The 17,405-nt window shown below is 43.5% G+C and overlaps 1 protein-coding gene across 2 annotated transcripts in view; it reads right to left on the bottom strand.

Annotated features, from left to right (window-relative positions):
- The window catches only part of GSK3B (glycogen synthase kinase 3 beta), a 152,192-nt gene extending 135,169 nt beyond the window's left edge, over positions 1-17,023 (bottom strand). For both annotated transcript variants that reach the window (XM_068958145.1, XM_068958154.1), the window contains exon 1: positions 15,596-17,023. In XM_068958145.1, the coding sequence (XP_068814246.1) occupies positions 15,596-15,683 (88 nt within the window). In that variant the 5' untranslated portion in view covers positions 15,684-17,023. The remainder of the gene's footprint in view (positions 1-15,595) is intronic.
- Positions 17,024-17,405: the final 382 nt, after the last annotated feature.

The raw sequence follows: 17,405 nt of genomic DNA, 5'->3' as shown, positions 1-17,405 counted from the left end.
CTTCAATTCTCTTGTGTTGAAGTAACAACCACAGGATCCAAAAATCAAAGGAAGGTATCATTTTTCTTAGGACCCATATTAACCAAGCTGCTGAGACACCCTCCACAAAGAAATTTTGTGGCTCTCAGCTACAGTAAAAGACTCAAATTAGAGCAAGCTTCCATATGAACAGCACTTACGTTAAAAAACAAAATTTAGAGCCAATTCCAACTTCTAAAAATGTAACCTCCCCTACAGATTAAGCCTTTCCAAGTAGAATACATTTACCTGAACAAAAGGCTAAGGAAACTCCTTCAAAATTAGAGCTACATGCAAAGGCTGGGACAAGTCATTCCATATACTAAGTTCCCAAACTGAAATAAACCTCTAAGATGACTTAGCCTGAAAGCATTAAAGTTGTGGAAGGTTTCACAGATCCTCATCTTCCCATCCACTGCCTTCCAGAAAGCTGCTGACAGCACTAAGCTCCTTCATCCCAAGGGGAGAGCAAGCAGGAATAGTGCACTATAAATGAAAACCATGCCTCCACCATGCAAAACTAACCAGAAGGATGGAAAATAAGGCAGCGGGGGACCACAGGCTGTCATAATTCAAACCTCGGCAAACCTCTATAAGTAAACTGCCTGACAAACTTTTTTTGTTCATTTTTAAAACAGTTACTGCTGGGAAACTGATAGCCTACCTAATCTGTTTGAGCGCTCCAGTTCTTCTTAAGAATTGACTCAACTAACTTAAGTCATGCTTCCTGCAGCTTAAGCCCACAACTTGTTTCATCTCCAGTGGGCAAGAGAAGAGTTTAGTTTTTTCTTTCCAGTTATCTTCAACATATTTGGAGAATGTTATCAAAGAAATCTCCTTTCAGTCTCCTCTAAAAATCAACTTAAATGCTCTCAGCTTTTCCTCAGAGCACATTTTCTAGATCTCTGATCACTCCTGTTTGCCTGTAGACCATTCTTCTTTGAGTACAGTAGCAAAATTAGGCAGCGCACTACAACTTAAGGCTTATTAGCACGCTGAGAAGCAAAAAGGGTAGCTTCATATATTTTATATGACATTCCTGCTAATATACCCAGCTAAACATTTGCTATTTCTGCAGCACCAGTTGATTCATGACCAGTGCAAAAACCTCAAACTCCACATTCTCCTCTGCAGAGCTCCTGCCCTCCCACTTACCCCCGACCCTGTTATCTGGGCAGCTAAGTCTCACTGAGATCTAACAGACTGTATCTGCCTCTGCTGAACTGCATCTTAGTTGTGTACCACCACCACGTCCACTTGTCAAGGTCATTTTGAACATATGCTCTGAAGTCCTTGGAGCTCCTCCCAAGGGAATACAGTCTGCAAGCCTAGAGAGTTTACTCGGCTCTGTTACACCACATACTACCACCACACCTATGGAAACTCTGCAGAACCTCACTTGACTCATCCTCCCAGTTTGACCATGAGTCCTCACTAACGGCAAAGAATGTTTTATAACAGCTGCAAACAAAAGTCTGAATTTCTACTGCAAGATAAAAAAAGTCAACTGCACAGAAGTGAGTACAACCAATAAAAAGACTATGTTTCATTTATAAGAACAGGCACACTGGGTCAAATCAAAGCCTCACCTAACCCAGTTGCCTGTGTTAAAGATGGGCCATAGGCAAACACCAAGAAAGTAATAATATGGCAATCTGTAAGAGATTTAAGCACATTCTAACTAACATTCTAGCCTTATCTAACTGTAAATTACACAGAGATGATACTCAGAAGTGTTGATAAGCAAGCGGGAAGGAACAAGACTATGCCCTGTTCCCTGGACCTTCACTCATTTCACTTCTAACTTTATGCCGCTGTTCTCCTGTGCTGCATTTTGTTTCCCTTGTCCACCAGCAGCTTATGTGAAAAATGTGCTCTCAGTTGCATGAAGCCAAAATATGAAAGTGATGCTATACTGAATTACAAGAGAAAAATTAGCAGGATTCCATAAAAGCACACATTTTTAAAGTTTTAGCTGATGGTGTCCTTTCAAATAAGCACTTCCATTCTGCAGAGCTGATTCCATTTACCAGCAAGATCCATGGCTGATCTCCTTTTAAGATGTTTTAGCAATGCGGTCTACATATCCTTTTCTTCAAAGGATAGCCACTTTGGGATAGGTCACTTTGTATGAATCTGAGCAAACTGCATTTTTTAAAAGAGCAGTTCTGAATAGCTTCTAAAGGATTTCAGCTTTTTCTTCTAGGAACACAAAGGAATATTTTTCTTAATGCTATGCCAAGATGACGCAAAAGGGATTCATAACTGCGCTAGTCTACCTTACTGCATTGCACAAAAGAAAAGACGCTCTTGAAGTTTCAGGAGCAGCACTGAGACTCAAGTCAGATCACTCAACTTTCAACGTGTTATCTTCGCTCAGTTCCATTTTTCACACCATCTGAGTAGTTACACATTATATGGTCTATCTCAGGACATGCAAAGTGGTACAGTCTAAAGGCAAATATCTAATATGTAATCTAGAAGCCTGGTGGGATGCCGGTATTGTTGCATTAGCTCTTGTGTTTTCATTTAAAAACAGGGAGAAGGGTGCTATGTGGTAGGTACGTATTTAATGTTTAATGATTTTTTTTTCCTCTACACAAGCACAAAAGCTAGTGATAAATACGGTAGAGTTGATTCCACACACTGAATAATTCCATACACTGGAATTATTGACTGACTCACTCTGTGTTTTTTAAGTATGAATGGATTTCATATCACTGCAGACAGAATGAGAAATCAAAGGAAGACAGTACACTAGATGATGCCCAGACTACTTACTAGAATTCAAGGGATTTCAAACAATAAATCACCAGTAGTTCAGTTACAAGCGTTCTCTTCAGTGTCAGACAAAAGCTCATCATTCTTCTTTACGCACAGGCAAACACCCCACCCCCTTATTAAGCAATTTTCCTGACAAAATCCTGGACATTATCTGAATTTTTAGAAATATGATTTTGTTGTCTGCTATGCTTTGAAATAATAGGTCTCAAATATACTACAGTTAAAAAACCCTATCCATAGTCTCAATGCAAAAATTGTAACACCCTATGCATAGCAATGTTCTAGAAAATCTAGTCCTGAGGGATGACAACTGTTGTTCTTATCACACAAAAACCCCCATTGCTTCTACAATTGAATAGACTACTGATATATTTTCATATGCAGCTTACTCCTATTTCTCAGAAAATTACTTGGCACACTAGCACGCATAACGGAGATGTCACTTCTATTGGCCTTTTCTTGCCCCAGCAGAGATGGCTACACCTTTTATGCAGAGATTCAAGGCATATCCGCAAAGTGCTAGGAGAAGGGTGCTAGGCCTGTTACAGCCCTACAGATGGATCTATACACCAAAGCCCTATGCACCACAACTGTGGAACTTCACTGGAAGTACAGTAACACACATCTCTGGGAGAAGTAAAATCTCCACAGTACAGAACACATCAGGCTGCACAGCAATTTTGAACATCCAAATAAACAAGTCAAAACCCATGTGCTACCAGACTTCCCAAATAATTGGACAAGAATACCAAGAGCAGCTTCGAAAGTAAGCGTAAAATGCAATGGTACAAAAGATAAGGTGTAAAACCAGCCAACTCAAAATTTAGAACAAGAGCAGCCCACAGCTTTGATTGTAACATTTCTCTGACAGTGCACGTACAAAATTATATTTGCAAAATCCTAACTCAAATATAATAACAATATTGTCTGATCATTATTCCCCATACTTTTTCCCCCCAAAAAGTCACAGCAACAATAAAAAAAAGAATGCTTCAACGCAATGCTTGACTCACCTAGTCAAAAAACACTGATGTAGATAGCCTGTAATTTCCTATAAAGAGGAGTACATCTACTAAGTTTGTAATGTTATGTTTGGTTCAGTGTGTGTGAGTGAGATTATATCCTGAGAAATCCAGATATTGAAATCCAGCCCATGCCCATAACACATACTGTTACAGGGTTGCTAAATAACGCTGCTAAAACTTGCAAAACTTCAGTGGGTTTCAAGCCTCTCCCTCTATCAAAAACTCATTTAAACTCATTAAGTGGAAAAAGTTCTACTTTAAAGTCACATAGTGACTCCATGTTCCTACTTGAAAATTGAACTTTTATTAGAAGTTTTAAAACTACATACATACCTGTCTATATATGTATTTACACACACACACACTTGATAATTTATCCAATTCGGAAATTTCATTTCCTACCTTACCAGTACTTTCTTTAAAACGTTGCTTGCTTACAGCCTAAAAATTTGCAGCCAGTAGAGAAGTCTCCCACAGTCACAACATTTTAAAAGGAAGAAGGGGAGGAAGAAGGAAATAAAAAGACAGGAGGAAGGACACAAAACAGCACATTAGGTTGTAGCCAGCATTTTTCAGAGCTACCTCTGTAGCATCAAATTAAATGTCGATGCTACTGGGACAGGACATGAAATCAAAATGTATTGTGAAGTCAAACAAGAAGGAGGTTCCTTACTACTGACAAAAGTATCATTCAAGTATTAAAATATTACTCCTAAGTTTAGTTCACTGAAACATAATTAGTCAACCCAGATTCGACAAGCAGCTTTAAAGTAGTCTTTAAAGAGTAGTTCTAAAGTACAGCCTTCACGCATGGTCTAGGTTTAAATTCCAGATCTCAAATCTAGATCTTCTCCTCCCCTTCATATCATACATCTGACCGTGTGTGCGTGGGTGGGTGCACGCTTGCGTGTCTCTCCACACACATAGTCACATATACATTTATGTATGTACAAAAAATACAAAGTGGTTGCCCAAAGACCAATTATCATAACTTGTTCTTAACTGTAATCTACTGAATCTCATCTGGTCTGCCAGGAAAACCTTCCTCTCCCCCGCCTTTTCTTGGGGGGGGGGGGGGGGGAGGAAGGGAAGGGAGAGGAGGCATCCCCCTACAATATCAGAATAAAGAGAAAGGCATATGCAGCTACTCTATGTTCCAAAATAACTATGAACATTCATATTTTGTAATTATGGTATCAGATGAGAACAAAAATTATGTTTTCACCATGTATTTTGAAAAGCAGGTGATGACATGCTGCCAGTATGAGTATTTCTGAATTTATCATACTTATCATAAAGTTAGGTACACTACATAAATGCATCTGCACTCCTCCCTTTTAGAGTTAGGCTGGTACAATCAAAATTCCGTAAACTATCAACAGCCCAAAAGCTACCAGTAAAAAAATAATCTAGTGGATTATAAAAAAAAAACACACACAGGCTATTGCATGAAGCCAAAGTATTAAAACCAAAAAACGTTATTTGTAGCCTTATGAATATCTAGCAACTGTAAATGAGTGCTACTTCATACATAGATAAGAGAGGTTTCTATATCTGTCTCCAGAATCCCAGAAGCCTTTCAAATGTCCCAGCTGGGAGAAAAATAGCCACAATTCTTTTGCTGTCACTGATCCCAGCAGCATCCTTTTCAGCTTCCACAGACACTCAAAGATATTAACTCCAGTTGAAAAGAAGTTTCACTCCACCAAAGCTGAAGTCTATCATGAAATATAACAGACATACAGATTTGGTAGTGTTCATTACCCTAAGACAACCTTACATTAACCCAATTAGATTTCTACAACCTTCTCTAATTGCATGACACTCCAAGAATTTGTTTCTGATCTGTATTGCTCAGACATGTGAAGAGCCCAGCACATATACAGAACTGTCATCCCCATGCCACTTGCACAGTAAAAATCTATACACAACTCCAAATTAATTCATGCCAGCTATATAGATCAAAGAACAGCAATCACAAAGCTAAACCCAATCTCAAAATGCCAGTTCTTTCCCTTTTGGGAGTTGCAATCAAAGCACTCCCCACCCCCTGCTGAGGAATATCATCAGCTATCCTAAAGCTCAGGGCCAAAATTTCCATGATGCAAGAACACTTTCTGCTCAGTTACACGCTCACTAGTTTTTCATCAGAAAACAAGAACAGGGACACACATCTACCTTTCGATGGGCCTTTAAAGCATTTCCCAAGAACTAGAAATCATCCCTGCAGTCTTTCATTGTGGGTATTAATACTCTTGATCCAAAATTAACAACTTTTTTTTAAACCTATTTCAAAGTCTCTAAAGCCAACACTGGATTTAGGAAGATTTTTCTATTCTGTTCTTTGAGAGAAACACAAAGCAGCATAACATTAATCTGCAGTTACTACTTTGCATTACACCATACGTACCCACAGCTCCCAGGCTAGCACTTCCAACCCTGGTAAGATTCAAGATTGGAAGTGGAATGGTCTACAAATAAGGACAACATTATTCTCTGCTTCTACAGGGTTCAACAGAGGAAATTTATATATTTTTATAAACATTCCAGAAGCATTACAGCTATTCACCTGAAAAAGTATGCCTTGCCAGAAAGTTTTTTTTATCCTCTTTGCAAGGCACAAAACATTTTCTGATGCTGATCTTCAACTTCCCACAAACGGGGGGAAATTCACTTGCAGCTATGGGCTTCATTCACAGGGATACAGATCTGTGCCAAATGATTCATATTTATTTGGCCAACAATCAAATATTCTGTTTATTTAGGCTGATGAATTTGTATCCCCTTCCCCCCTTTAGAAAATCTACTCAGAGGACAATCCGACATGTTCCAGATTGTTTTTCCCTGATTTCATCCGAGTTAAACCAAATGAAGCACATGAAAGAGATGGGATATGAATAACATAGGTTCTATATGATTATGCTTGCAGCAGGGTATGAACCAGGAAAACCAAACAGAATGGCCCCATCAGCTGCAACTAAAACAGTTTTCGTCTTTCTGCACTGCAAAAAAGTCAAATTCTGCTTTGCAGCAGTCAAATTTTAGTTTATCTTTCTACAAAATATATTCTTGGCCTGCATGGAAATTAAACAATTGCCTGCATTCCTGGCCAAAAAAATAGCTCTTTGAACTACAGGGCTTGTAGCCGACAAGAATTATACTCCTACTAAAAAAGTCAAAACAGACCATGTTCTACAGTTGCGGCTCTAAGAATTCTGTCTTGGTTGGAAAATTCAGCTGCTGCTTCCCCTCCGGTTATAGTTGAAGAGCCAACACCCAACTTCTTTCCTTCTAAGTGCTCTTATCCAGAAGCCTGTGCAACTTTCACAGCTACACTCAGACACTTGTTTTCACACATGCACAGCAGCACACTTTTCCCCAGGCCCATACACCTTCTATGGCAGTACTTGTCCAGTTAAATCAACCAGGACCATCCCCCACAACTCTTTTCTTTCGATCAACAGGTCAGTACTTCACTACCTAGTTTCATTCACCACATCCTAGCTGCCTCTGTTGTACAAGAAACAGGCATGAAGCATCTCCCTTCTATTAAAATGTAGTACTTCTGCTGGTAGACACTGAAGACTACGGTCTTCAAACCTGCCCACTTGCCTGAAGAGGTAAGTTGAGCAGCTATAACTATACCACTTCACATCCCTATGATGTATCATGTCTGAGAGTTGTCTTCTAGACTCTACCCAAGATCAACAGAAGTTACCTAATCAACGCAAAAATAGTAACAGCTATCTCTAAATAATTCACTCCAGCTAAGGCTGTAGCACTAGCATAATAGTTCACTGCTTTCAACATGACTACATTGGTCACTACAGCCTATAAAGGAAAAGATACTCAACCCTATTCAGGCCTATTACAAAGTTAGGAAGCTATATGTAGTGAAACTAATTAGGTGAGCAGATTGCCATTTTTCTTAGCTGTAAGTTCTTACTTATTAGCAAGCTAATTTTCTGTGGTAGAATCACAGAATGGTTGAGGTTGGAAGGGACCTTTGGAGATCATCTAGTCCAACCTCCCTGCTCAAGCAGGGTCCTCTAGAGCACATTGCCCAGGATCACATCCAGGTGGGTTTTGAATATCTCCAGGGAAGGAGACTCTACAACCTCTCTGGGCAACCTGTTTCCAGTGCTCAGTCCCTCTCACAGGAAAGAAGTTTTTCCTCATGTTCAGACGGGACTTCCTGTGTTTCAGTTTGCTCCCGTTGCCTCTCGTCCTGTTGCTGGGCACCACGGAGAAGAGCCCGGCCCCATCCTCACTGGTAGACACCAATAAGATCTAGAACCCCACAACGGTATTCCTTCAGCAAACTTAACTCCACATCACTGATGCAAAAGCCTAAGAAAACATCAAGAAGTTAATCAAGTGGAAGATACTTGGCAACCAACCTTGGATGAATTAAAACCAAAACACTAGTCAAGCACAGGACCACAGTGCCCACTTAAGAACAAGAATTGCTGGTAGTGATACTAAGAATACAGTCCTTCAACTGAGGAGGGGCAGTCAAAAAATACTGGGTCCTCTACTACAGAGAAGTGGTAACACTCGAAAGGACAGGTGCCATCCTTTCAGGATGAGCTGTTGCTGTACATTTTTTGTTCAAAATAAAAAAACTCAGTCCTTGACACTGACAAGTTATGTTACCACTTTCCTTTCTTCCATTACAACACAGACTAGGGTGAGAACACAAATGGCCTTAAATGCTCAGATCCACTTCCAATCTGCAAAAGATAAAGCAAAAGAGTTCATTCTATGCTGTTATATTTCCTTTCCTGAACAACAGACAACTTATCTGTGGTGACAGCACCTAATGAAAAGATTCTTTGATAGCACTGACGATACAAAAAAAAAAAGACCTTGCCCACTTCTCTTAAAGGCACATCAATAGGACTTCTGGGTATTCACATTTTTGGTAACGCTCAGAGGCCAACCTAGAAGTGCTTTCTGTAATGGCTCTGACACATGGATTTCTGTTGAAATTATCTCATCTCCCCTCTGCACAGCCAGAACATTGCAACTAAATTCAACTCGACCATACGTGCGCCAACAGTACTACTGTTTATCCAGTGTGCTGTCTCACGGAAACTAAACCTAGAAGATTGACTCCCTCTCTAAAACATAAGCTGACACCAATGGGGGAAGAGGGAGGAGTCTAAAGATTTAGAGAAAGTAGTTCTACCTATACTTGTTTTTAAAATCTTGTTTGCAAAAGCTTGAAGTAGAGCTGAATTCTGGGCTGCTGTTTAACGAGACACAGCAGCACTGACCAGGAACACTACTCATTGAACATGACTGGGATGTAGTAGCTATCTCTAAAAGAGGTTTATCTTGCAACTATGACTCACATCTTTCTCGCCTTAAGACTAGACTGCTGCAATGCACTCCATATAGGGCTACACCTAAAATCACCTCAAAAATATAAACTTAAACTTGTATAGGCCATCACGTCTCCAAAATTATACCTTCCCCAACAAAATGCAGCATTTAAGCCACAATCTCCACCAGATGAGAAGCGCTAAGAGGTTTCTGGTTTTGCATCTGAAGAAATGGGTTTTGACCTGTGTAGACATAAATGCTCAAACCCATATAACGCTAAGGGAGTATCTTTTCTTGCTATGTTGTAAGAGCTGTAATTAGCAAAGGTACTACTTATTTTCAGCATACATAAAGGAACATCTATGCATGCAGGTTACTGAAGGAAGATCTTAGCGTCAGAGCTACATAAAATTTTGGATTCCATATGGACTTACGTCAAAGAAAAGTGAGGAGACCTGTTTCGTGATGCACTTAAATTGTCAATAAACTCCTTTTCATAGAAGTCTGGGTTTAAAACTGTTCTTTATCTTTCAAGGCTACACTGGATTGACACTCATTACATTCAAAGAGCAGCCAAGTAACTCCACTAACTATAGACCTGCTGAAGAAGATAGCCGCTTTAACACTTCCCACACTATCTAGCTGTGGCTGACTACAAGTCCTCAGAGTAGAGTTAAAAATTTTAAATGAAACAAAGGGGAAAGAAGTCCATACAACTGCTCAAGTGATAAGTCTGTAGACTTTCTGGAAACTCAGAGGTGACAAGTCTTCCGTTTTAAAATGGGACGGAACAAGTCATTCAAAACAGAAAGCTTCCAACAGCTTGAACAAAGAGACCACAAGCGTTCTCCAGCCATCTTGGATATATGTATTAGCTGATGTGTTCAAATAACTAAAGGGTTTAACGTTAATTCATTTCAGGAAATGCTAGAACAGTTCATAGTGCAAAGCTCTGACTGTAGGCTTTTTGCAGACATAGATACCTTATATACTTTTAGAGTCTTTATAGAATTCATCCATTCAATTCAAAAAAAGGAGGAGGAGGCAGGGAATAGCAGCAGCCAATAACCCACAATTTGTATTATTGTGAAGACCTACTCTGAGTAAACCAGAAAATAATATTGGAAAAGTATTTATGTTCTGTCTAAAGCAGCGCTTATAGACAAGCTAAATCAAAATCAGAAGCAAGGGAACTCTTGGGGCAATAGACAGAAGCCCTTCATCTGGCAAGGTGGTCTTTAGCAATATATGCCAAAGAATTACTTCTCTTCCCATCCCCCTGCCCAAGAAAAAGATCAAACCACATAAGCCACCGCTGTGTGATACCAACAAGACAGGAACGCTGCAGGCCATCTGAGCCCCTATCAGGTTCAGAGATGAAGTAACAGCCTGACTTCCAAAACCAGGATGCATGCAGGCAAGGAACATATTCCATAAGTGGTATGGGGTTCTACAGCTGTGTAAATAGGTGAGCAAAATGTTTTAAATATTACTAAGAAACAGAAAAGGTTAATCAAGTGATTATAGGAGAACGAATCACCTCCAGGAAACACTGGAGGGAAGAAGAGGAAATGCGCAAAACAGTGGGAGAATGAGAAGGAAAGATTCAGGAAGAAATGAACACCAATATGCCTTCCAGGAAAGAACAGAAAAGTGACACGTGGGGCACAGAGCAGGAAGAGTTAGCCAAATTATTATTTCACAGGTTCCACTGGCAGGCCTCACTTCGTTATTAGTTATTTGTCTGCTTAACTAACCCTGCTGATACAAATAAATAGAAAATAGATTGGCAACGTTAGAATGAAGTACAACCGAGAGCCGTTTTATTCCTTTTGGATTGCAAGGCATGACTTTGAGGCACTTTAGTACGAGACATTTTTCACCATAGCACACATGGTCGTTGGCTGACCCCCGTTAGTCTAAACTTTTCAAGTCTGGGCACGAGTAAAGCCATTCACTCAGCAGCAGTCAAAAAGCTGGACAGGGCTAGGATCAGCAAAGGCCAGACAACCCTCAGCAGGCTTTCGGAAGGGAGTGAGCTTCCTTTCTCCAGGAAGGAGAGCAGGATGGGCAGCTTCCAGTTTCAGAAACCAATTAGGCAGAAACTGCTATCAAAGCAATAGAGAGGGCCCTACCCTAACTGAGTTCAGAAACAGAAGGCAGCGTTATCTCAGTCATTTTGCCAGTGTCAGTCCCACTCACTCCCTCTCATTGAAATTGCCCATGGTACTCTTCCAGCCTACCCAAAGCTCTTCCTACATATCTCCCTGGACATCACATAGCACTGAATTAAACCTAGACACTGTATCCTACCAGAAAAGCAGTTACATTTAGCGTACTGGCTTATTGTGTGGGTACGTAATAGAGCAACACCTCCCAAACTTGATTACTTCATGTGCCACTTTTTAAAGGGCCATTACATTAATGACAGATACATCATATTCACATGCCAGCAGGAGTACCATGTGTACAAAGTAAACAGCAACGCAGAGTTACCAAGCTATTGCGCTCTTGGAAGATTACACAGTGTGAAAATATACCGAATTTAAGGGGGGAGGGGGGATAGGTTTCACCAAAAAGCAAGTTTGGCACCAGCATAACATTCTTCTAGAGAGTCCAGAATGAATAATTACAAGATTGTCCTTTAGATTTTGCAATCAAGATTGTGTGTACAGCACTAGAATTAGCTAGAGCAAATAAAATTGCCTTCCTCAATCTCTAAGTTAACAAATTCTGCATATCTATTACAAATCAATGACACCCGCACATGGAGCAAAAAGCTTTTCATGGCAAGCACTAGCCCCAGCATCATTTTCCGCAGACCAACAGAATAACAACTTGCTATAGTTACAACAAGTACTGCTGTATGCAAGGACTCAGTGCTACTCTAAACCTGCTCCAGAGGCTGGGGGGGGGGGGACGGCGCCCACACACTAACAATTCTACAGTCATTAGATTAAAATTCTCAAATCGCAAACTTGAAGACGTCTAGTTTTATAGAGATATTTTTGGTCACGTGTTGCATGGCTACCCTTTATTTTTGTCCCATTCGGGAAAACGTACATCTGGAAGCAATGCAGGAACAACTAGGTGAAGAACAAAAGACAGCTTTAAACTCATGCAGATTATGTCGGGAAGTGGAAAACTGGAAGCTCTTGATTTAGGTATTCATCACCTAATTTTTAAGTTAAAATTCCAGCTGATTTCTTGAACTATTCGACATTAAGGTCACAGCTAAACTCTCACAGCTGAGACCTTTGTTATACTACGCATTTCCTTGCGGTTTAGGGACAGATTCCACATAAGGTGCATATACTTTTTTGTGCGGGGAAGCCAACAAACCCAGCTACGCAGATCTGCGCACAGAACAAGCTACTTGAGAATTACTTCAATGTAGAAATCCAAATGGAGTGGTGGAAAGAATGGTGTAACGATTTCAAAAAACATCAACTATATTAAGAAAAAAAAAAATCAGATCTCAGAAGATATTCTTGATGCAGGTATGCCTTTAAAGATGCATGAAAAGGCTACAGGGCTCCTATCCTTACAGGGATGTTAAAATCCTAATAAATCCTATTACCGAGCAATGAGAGCAGCATGCATGAGAAGTCATCTTTCCCAAGAGCTAGAAAAGGCGAAGTTGCTGGGAATCGTCTGTCCTCTCCCTTCAAGGTTCAGGCTTTCTTACCAGCTTCCGAGAACAAAGTCTAATAAATTACCCAGGGAAGAGATGAAAAACCTGCTTGCTCTCTCACATGTACCCTGAACCAAAGAACCCATCACTGTACTTCTCCAGTACCTCTCATCCTAGATAACCCATGAATCGGTGAGCCCTCCACTACTTCATAAGTCCCTCACCACCATTTGAATCCTTCCTTCCCACATAACCATTACTGTGCCTAACTAGGAGCAGCAATACCTGTGCAAATACCAGAGCAAAACTGACCTGATCGCTTCATTCCACTGCTCCTCCAGGCTTACAAACACAAGCAATGAAGCTGACATCAAGCAAGTCAGCTTTCAATCCCTGGCAACTTGGAGAAGACCTGCACCAAGACAGAGGTAACTAAAGCTGACTATAGGACTCAAACTGAACCATCAATTTTCATCTGCTTCACAAGGATTCTTTCACTCCAGCTTTCACTCAAAAGGGCTGAGAATATCATTAAAGTATCTATCTATATATAAAAAGTAAAAAGCAAGAGCCAAGAAACTCCCTGTTCACCATACAAGTGATTTTTTCCAAGCACTCAATACTGCTAATAGATGACTTGCTACATCATACCTTAAGATGCTACCAGAACTCACGAGACCCAGACAATTACCACTGTTTTTGGCACCTGGCAGCATCACTGCTCTCTCACAAAAGATTTTTTTTTTTTTTAAATCTTAATTTTCTGGACTGTCTTACTTGGATAGTTTAATTGAAAATATGAACTGTATTTCCCACAGAGTCCTTGTATGTGGTTCTCTTGCTTTGTTCTGACATTTTTTTCCAGACAGCAGAAGGAACAGGGCACATGACTAGAGCGATTGTGGGGGTTATCACAAGTGCATGTGCTTTATGCTACGGCCTTTGTTTCTCCCTCAGTGTTATACACTTGGGATTGAATCAAATTTGCAAACTTGTTAGTCTGCATCGGTTAGCACCCTCTTCATAGGTAAGCATCTGTCTAGTCTTTGACCTCAAATAAATGGGAAAAGAGTATCAATGACCTTTCAAGAATCAAGCTTTAAAGCTGGAATAAGACAAATATAGTTTCTGAGCGTGACAGGTCTAGGTCTGGCTTGGTTTAAACAGAACCACCTGCAGAAATATTGATCAACAAGACCCGCTTCCTATGCCACATTCACATAAAGTGAATCAATAAATTAAAATGGAGTCATATACAGATTTTCCCCACAAAAATTAAAGAGTCTTAATACACACTAATGCTGGATCTGATCAAACATACACTCTTATGCTGCTAATATGGATTAACTGCACTCCATGTTTTTCTAAGTACTGCAGGCACTCTGATCATGCAGATACAAGGTAGACTACAAGACCCCAAGCCCAATGCTCTCTTCAAGGCTTCAACCGCAGTAGAAGACATTTCGGTGCAGAAAAATGCCAACATTTCTGGTATGTCAAAAGCTCACAATCACATACAGCTTTGGCATGAGATGCCCAAAACAATATGATACACACACACAGTGCTGTCAGGTGTGGCTATACACAAGCATCAAATAAATCGATTGAACAGTAATGCATACCAAGCATTCCGCGTCCCATAATGATGCCACCCTCTATTTCCACAAGAAAAAAATATATACTTTTGAGAACTATGCTAGTAACACGAACCTGCAGGAACAATTCAGTTGTTAATATGAACATATTCAAATCAGGAGCCAACAAATTCTGTATTGCGGACACGTAGCTAGTCTTTCATGACTCAGAATAGGGCCTTTCTCCATTCACACCATACATTTGTTAATATTTAATACACATTTCCAATTCGCACGAAATACCCAATCCCACTGGCTAGAATATGAAGGATGGGCACATATTAAATACTTATTCCATCTACAACACGCCTGTGCAGAATAGAGCATAGGCCTCGTTCTTAAGAAAAATTCCTCTGATCAGAAAACTGGAAAAGGCATACTGAGCTTGAAATAACTACTCCATAGACTCACATGTCATATTAACGATTTCCTCATCCCCTCTATTGAGCATTTTAGCAGAGCCTGATTCGTATTACAGAGAGACATTTTAGTGCAGCCCACAAAAAAAAAAAAAAGAGAGAGAGAGAGAGAGAAAGAAAGGCTTACAAAAGGTGCTCACACCCGATCTACAGCTGCCTGGAAAAAAATCTACTAAGCTTTCTCCAGGAGAACCAACAGTTATACAAACGTATACTGAACATGAATGTCACGACCATACCTACGGGTCCGTAATTCATTTCCTCCTTTCACAGAAGGAGGAAAAAAAAAAGCCTCTAGAGCTTCCAATCCATTTTCCAAAGAAATATTCTTTTCAATTAGCCAAACGGGCGGCTCACAATATTAGCAGAGACAAGAGGCTGTAGAAACGGATAAAACAAGCGATATATACATATATATATATATATATATTTTTTTTTTTTGGTTAAGCAGGCCCCAAACGAAACCATGATGTGTGCCTATTCAAGGTTAATGAGGGGGAGGGAAGGGGAGAGAAAGGGAGCCGCCTCATCCAGGGCTAGAGGCAGCCCAGGACTCTGCCACTGCCCAGGCTCCGAGCCACTGCGTTACCGTATTTACCGAAAGATATACATATATAAAATAAATACGTATATATATAAATATATATATATATAAATTGAATTATAAAAATTAACAACCCCCCCCGCCACCCCCAGGACGAAACACCGCGGCGGGCGCCCCGCAGAGGGTGCGGGCGGCGAATCAATACTCACGGCTAACTTTCATGCTGCCGAAGGCCGAGGGCTGCTGCACCGGCTTGCAGCTCTCCGCAAAGGAGGTGGTTCTGGGCCGCCCGGACATGGTCTCCGTCGCTTCCTCTGCCCCTGGTCACCTTCCTGCCCCGCTGCCGCCGCCGCCCGCTTCGCTCTCGCCCGGCCGCAGGAGGCGGCTCAGGCCCGCTGCATTCAGCTCCCGGCCCCCCCTCTCCCCCCCCCGACCCCCCCCCCAAAACCCGGCCGGGGAAGCCCCCTGCCCTCTGGGTCTCGTCGCGCTTCTCGCGGCTCCTCCGCCTCACGCCGCCTCCTATAAGGACATCCTCGCCGGCAGCACCAGCGGCTCCGAGCGCGGCCTCCACCCAGTCCGCAGCGCCCCCGCCGCCGCCGCCGCTCCTTCTCCCGGCTGGGAAGCGATGGGGGTTTGCTAGGCCTCGCTGCCCCCACCCTGAGCGCCAGTCACATGGGGCGGAGGCTTATGGCCGGGCTCCTCTGATCCCGTCCGCCGGGCTTTTCTTTCTTTTTCTTTTTTTTTTTCCTCCCCTCCTCCTCCTCCTCTTCCCCCTCCCCTCTCCTTTCCTTCCCCCTCGCCTCTTCGGGAGGCAGCAGGGAACGGGACTATTTTTCCCCGGCGGAAGGATCTCGGGGCTCCCGGATCCGCCGACAGGAGGTGATGCGCCCCGCTTGCAAGGGGATCCGGCAGGGGCGGTGGGATCCGCGGCGGGCGGAGTAGGGGGTGAAGCGGCCCGGGCGGCCTCGCTCGCTCGCTAACGCTTCTCAGTGCGGCGCTGAGGCGGCGGCTCCGGCGCGGCTCCTCATTGCGCCCGCAGGGGCAGCTGGCGGCGGCTCAGGCTGGGGAGGCTGCAGTGCGGGTGGCGGCCGGAGGCGGCGGTGCAGGCCATGACGGCGGCGGCGGCTCCCCAGCTCCTCGTCAGCCGGCTTCAGAGCGCTGGCGGCGACGGCGGCTGCTGCTGCTGCTTCCCCGGGCGTCCAAGGCACATGGGACTCGCCCGCCCGGCTAAAGGCTCCTGCCGCTCCCTCCCGGCGCCGGCTGCCTCCTGCCGGGCCCCCTTCCCCGTTCCTGCCGATCAGTCCCTTTGTCCCCGCTGCTGCCTCCGCTGCGTGCCGGGCTCCTGCTGCTGCGCGCTGTGTGTGCGCCAAAGCCGCGCAGCCGCCTATGCGCGTTGCCGCCCTACGCTGCGGAACGGCCCTAAGCACCTTCTGTGAATACCCAGCCGAAGAGCCCGACGCACTCGCCAGCCCCCAGCCCGAGGCCCTTACGGAAACGTCCGAGCCTCCTCGGGGCCAATCCTGAGGCCGCTACAGAAATGCCTCTAACGCCTCGTAACCAATCGCGGAGTCGTTACGGGCGCAGCCGAGTCTCGCCGAAGGAGAGCGCAGACCCAATCGGCAATTGCTGCCGCCGCCCTAGCAGCGCGATCGGCGAGCCAATAGGAAGAGGCCCTCTCTTCCGGCCATTACCGGGCCCACCCGAAGAGAGCCGAAGCGGGAGAGCCAATGAGGGGACGCGCTGTCGCCCTGGGACGGTTTCAAGCCGCAGCCTGAGGCGGAGAACGCGTCCGGGCTCCGATTGGCTTCCCCGGCGGAGGCCTCTGATTGGCCGGCGGGGATGAGGCGGCCCGAAGACGCCATCCAGCTGCTTGCGCGGCGCCAATCCGCAGCCCGGCGCTGCTGGCAGCCTCCGCTCCCACTGGGGCTCGGCGGCGCCACCTCCCAGCCGCGCGCCCCGCCTCGCTCACCTTTATGACCTCACTGGAGGCGCAGGGCGGGGCTGGGGGGAGGGGAGCGC

This window comes from Struthio camelus, chromosome 1 (assembly GCF_040807025.1).
Source record: "Struthio camelus isolate bStrCam1 chromosome 1, bStrCam1.hap1, whole genome shotgun sequence".
Classification (NCBI taxonomy): Eukaryota; Metazoa; Chordata; class Aves; order Struthioniformes; family Struthionidae; genus Struthio; species Struthio camelus.
This window is presented reverse-complemented; position numbering and strand designations above follow the sequence as displayed.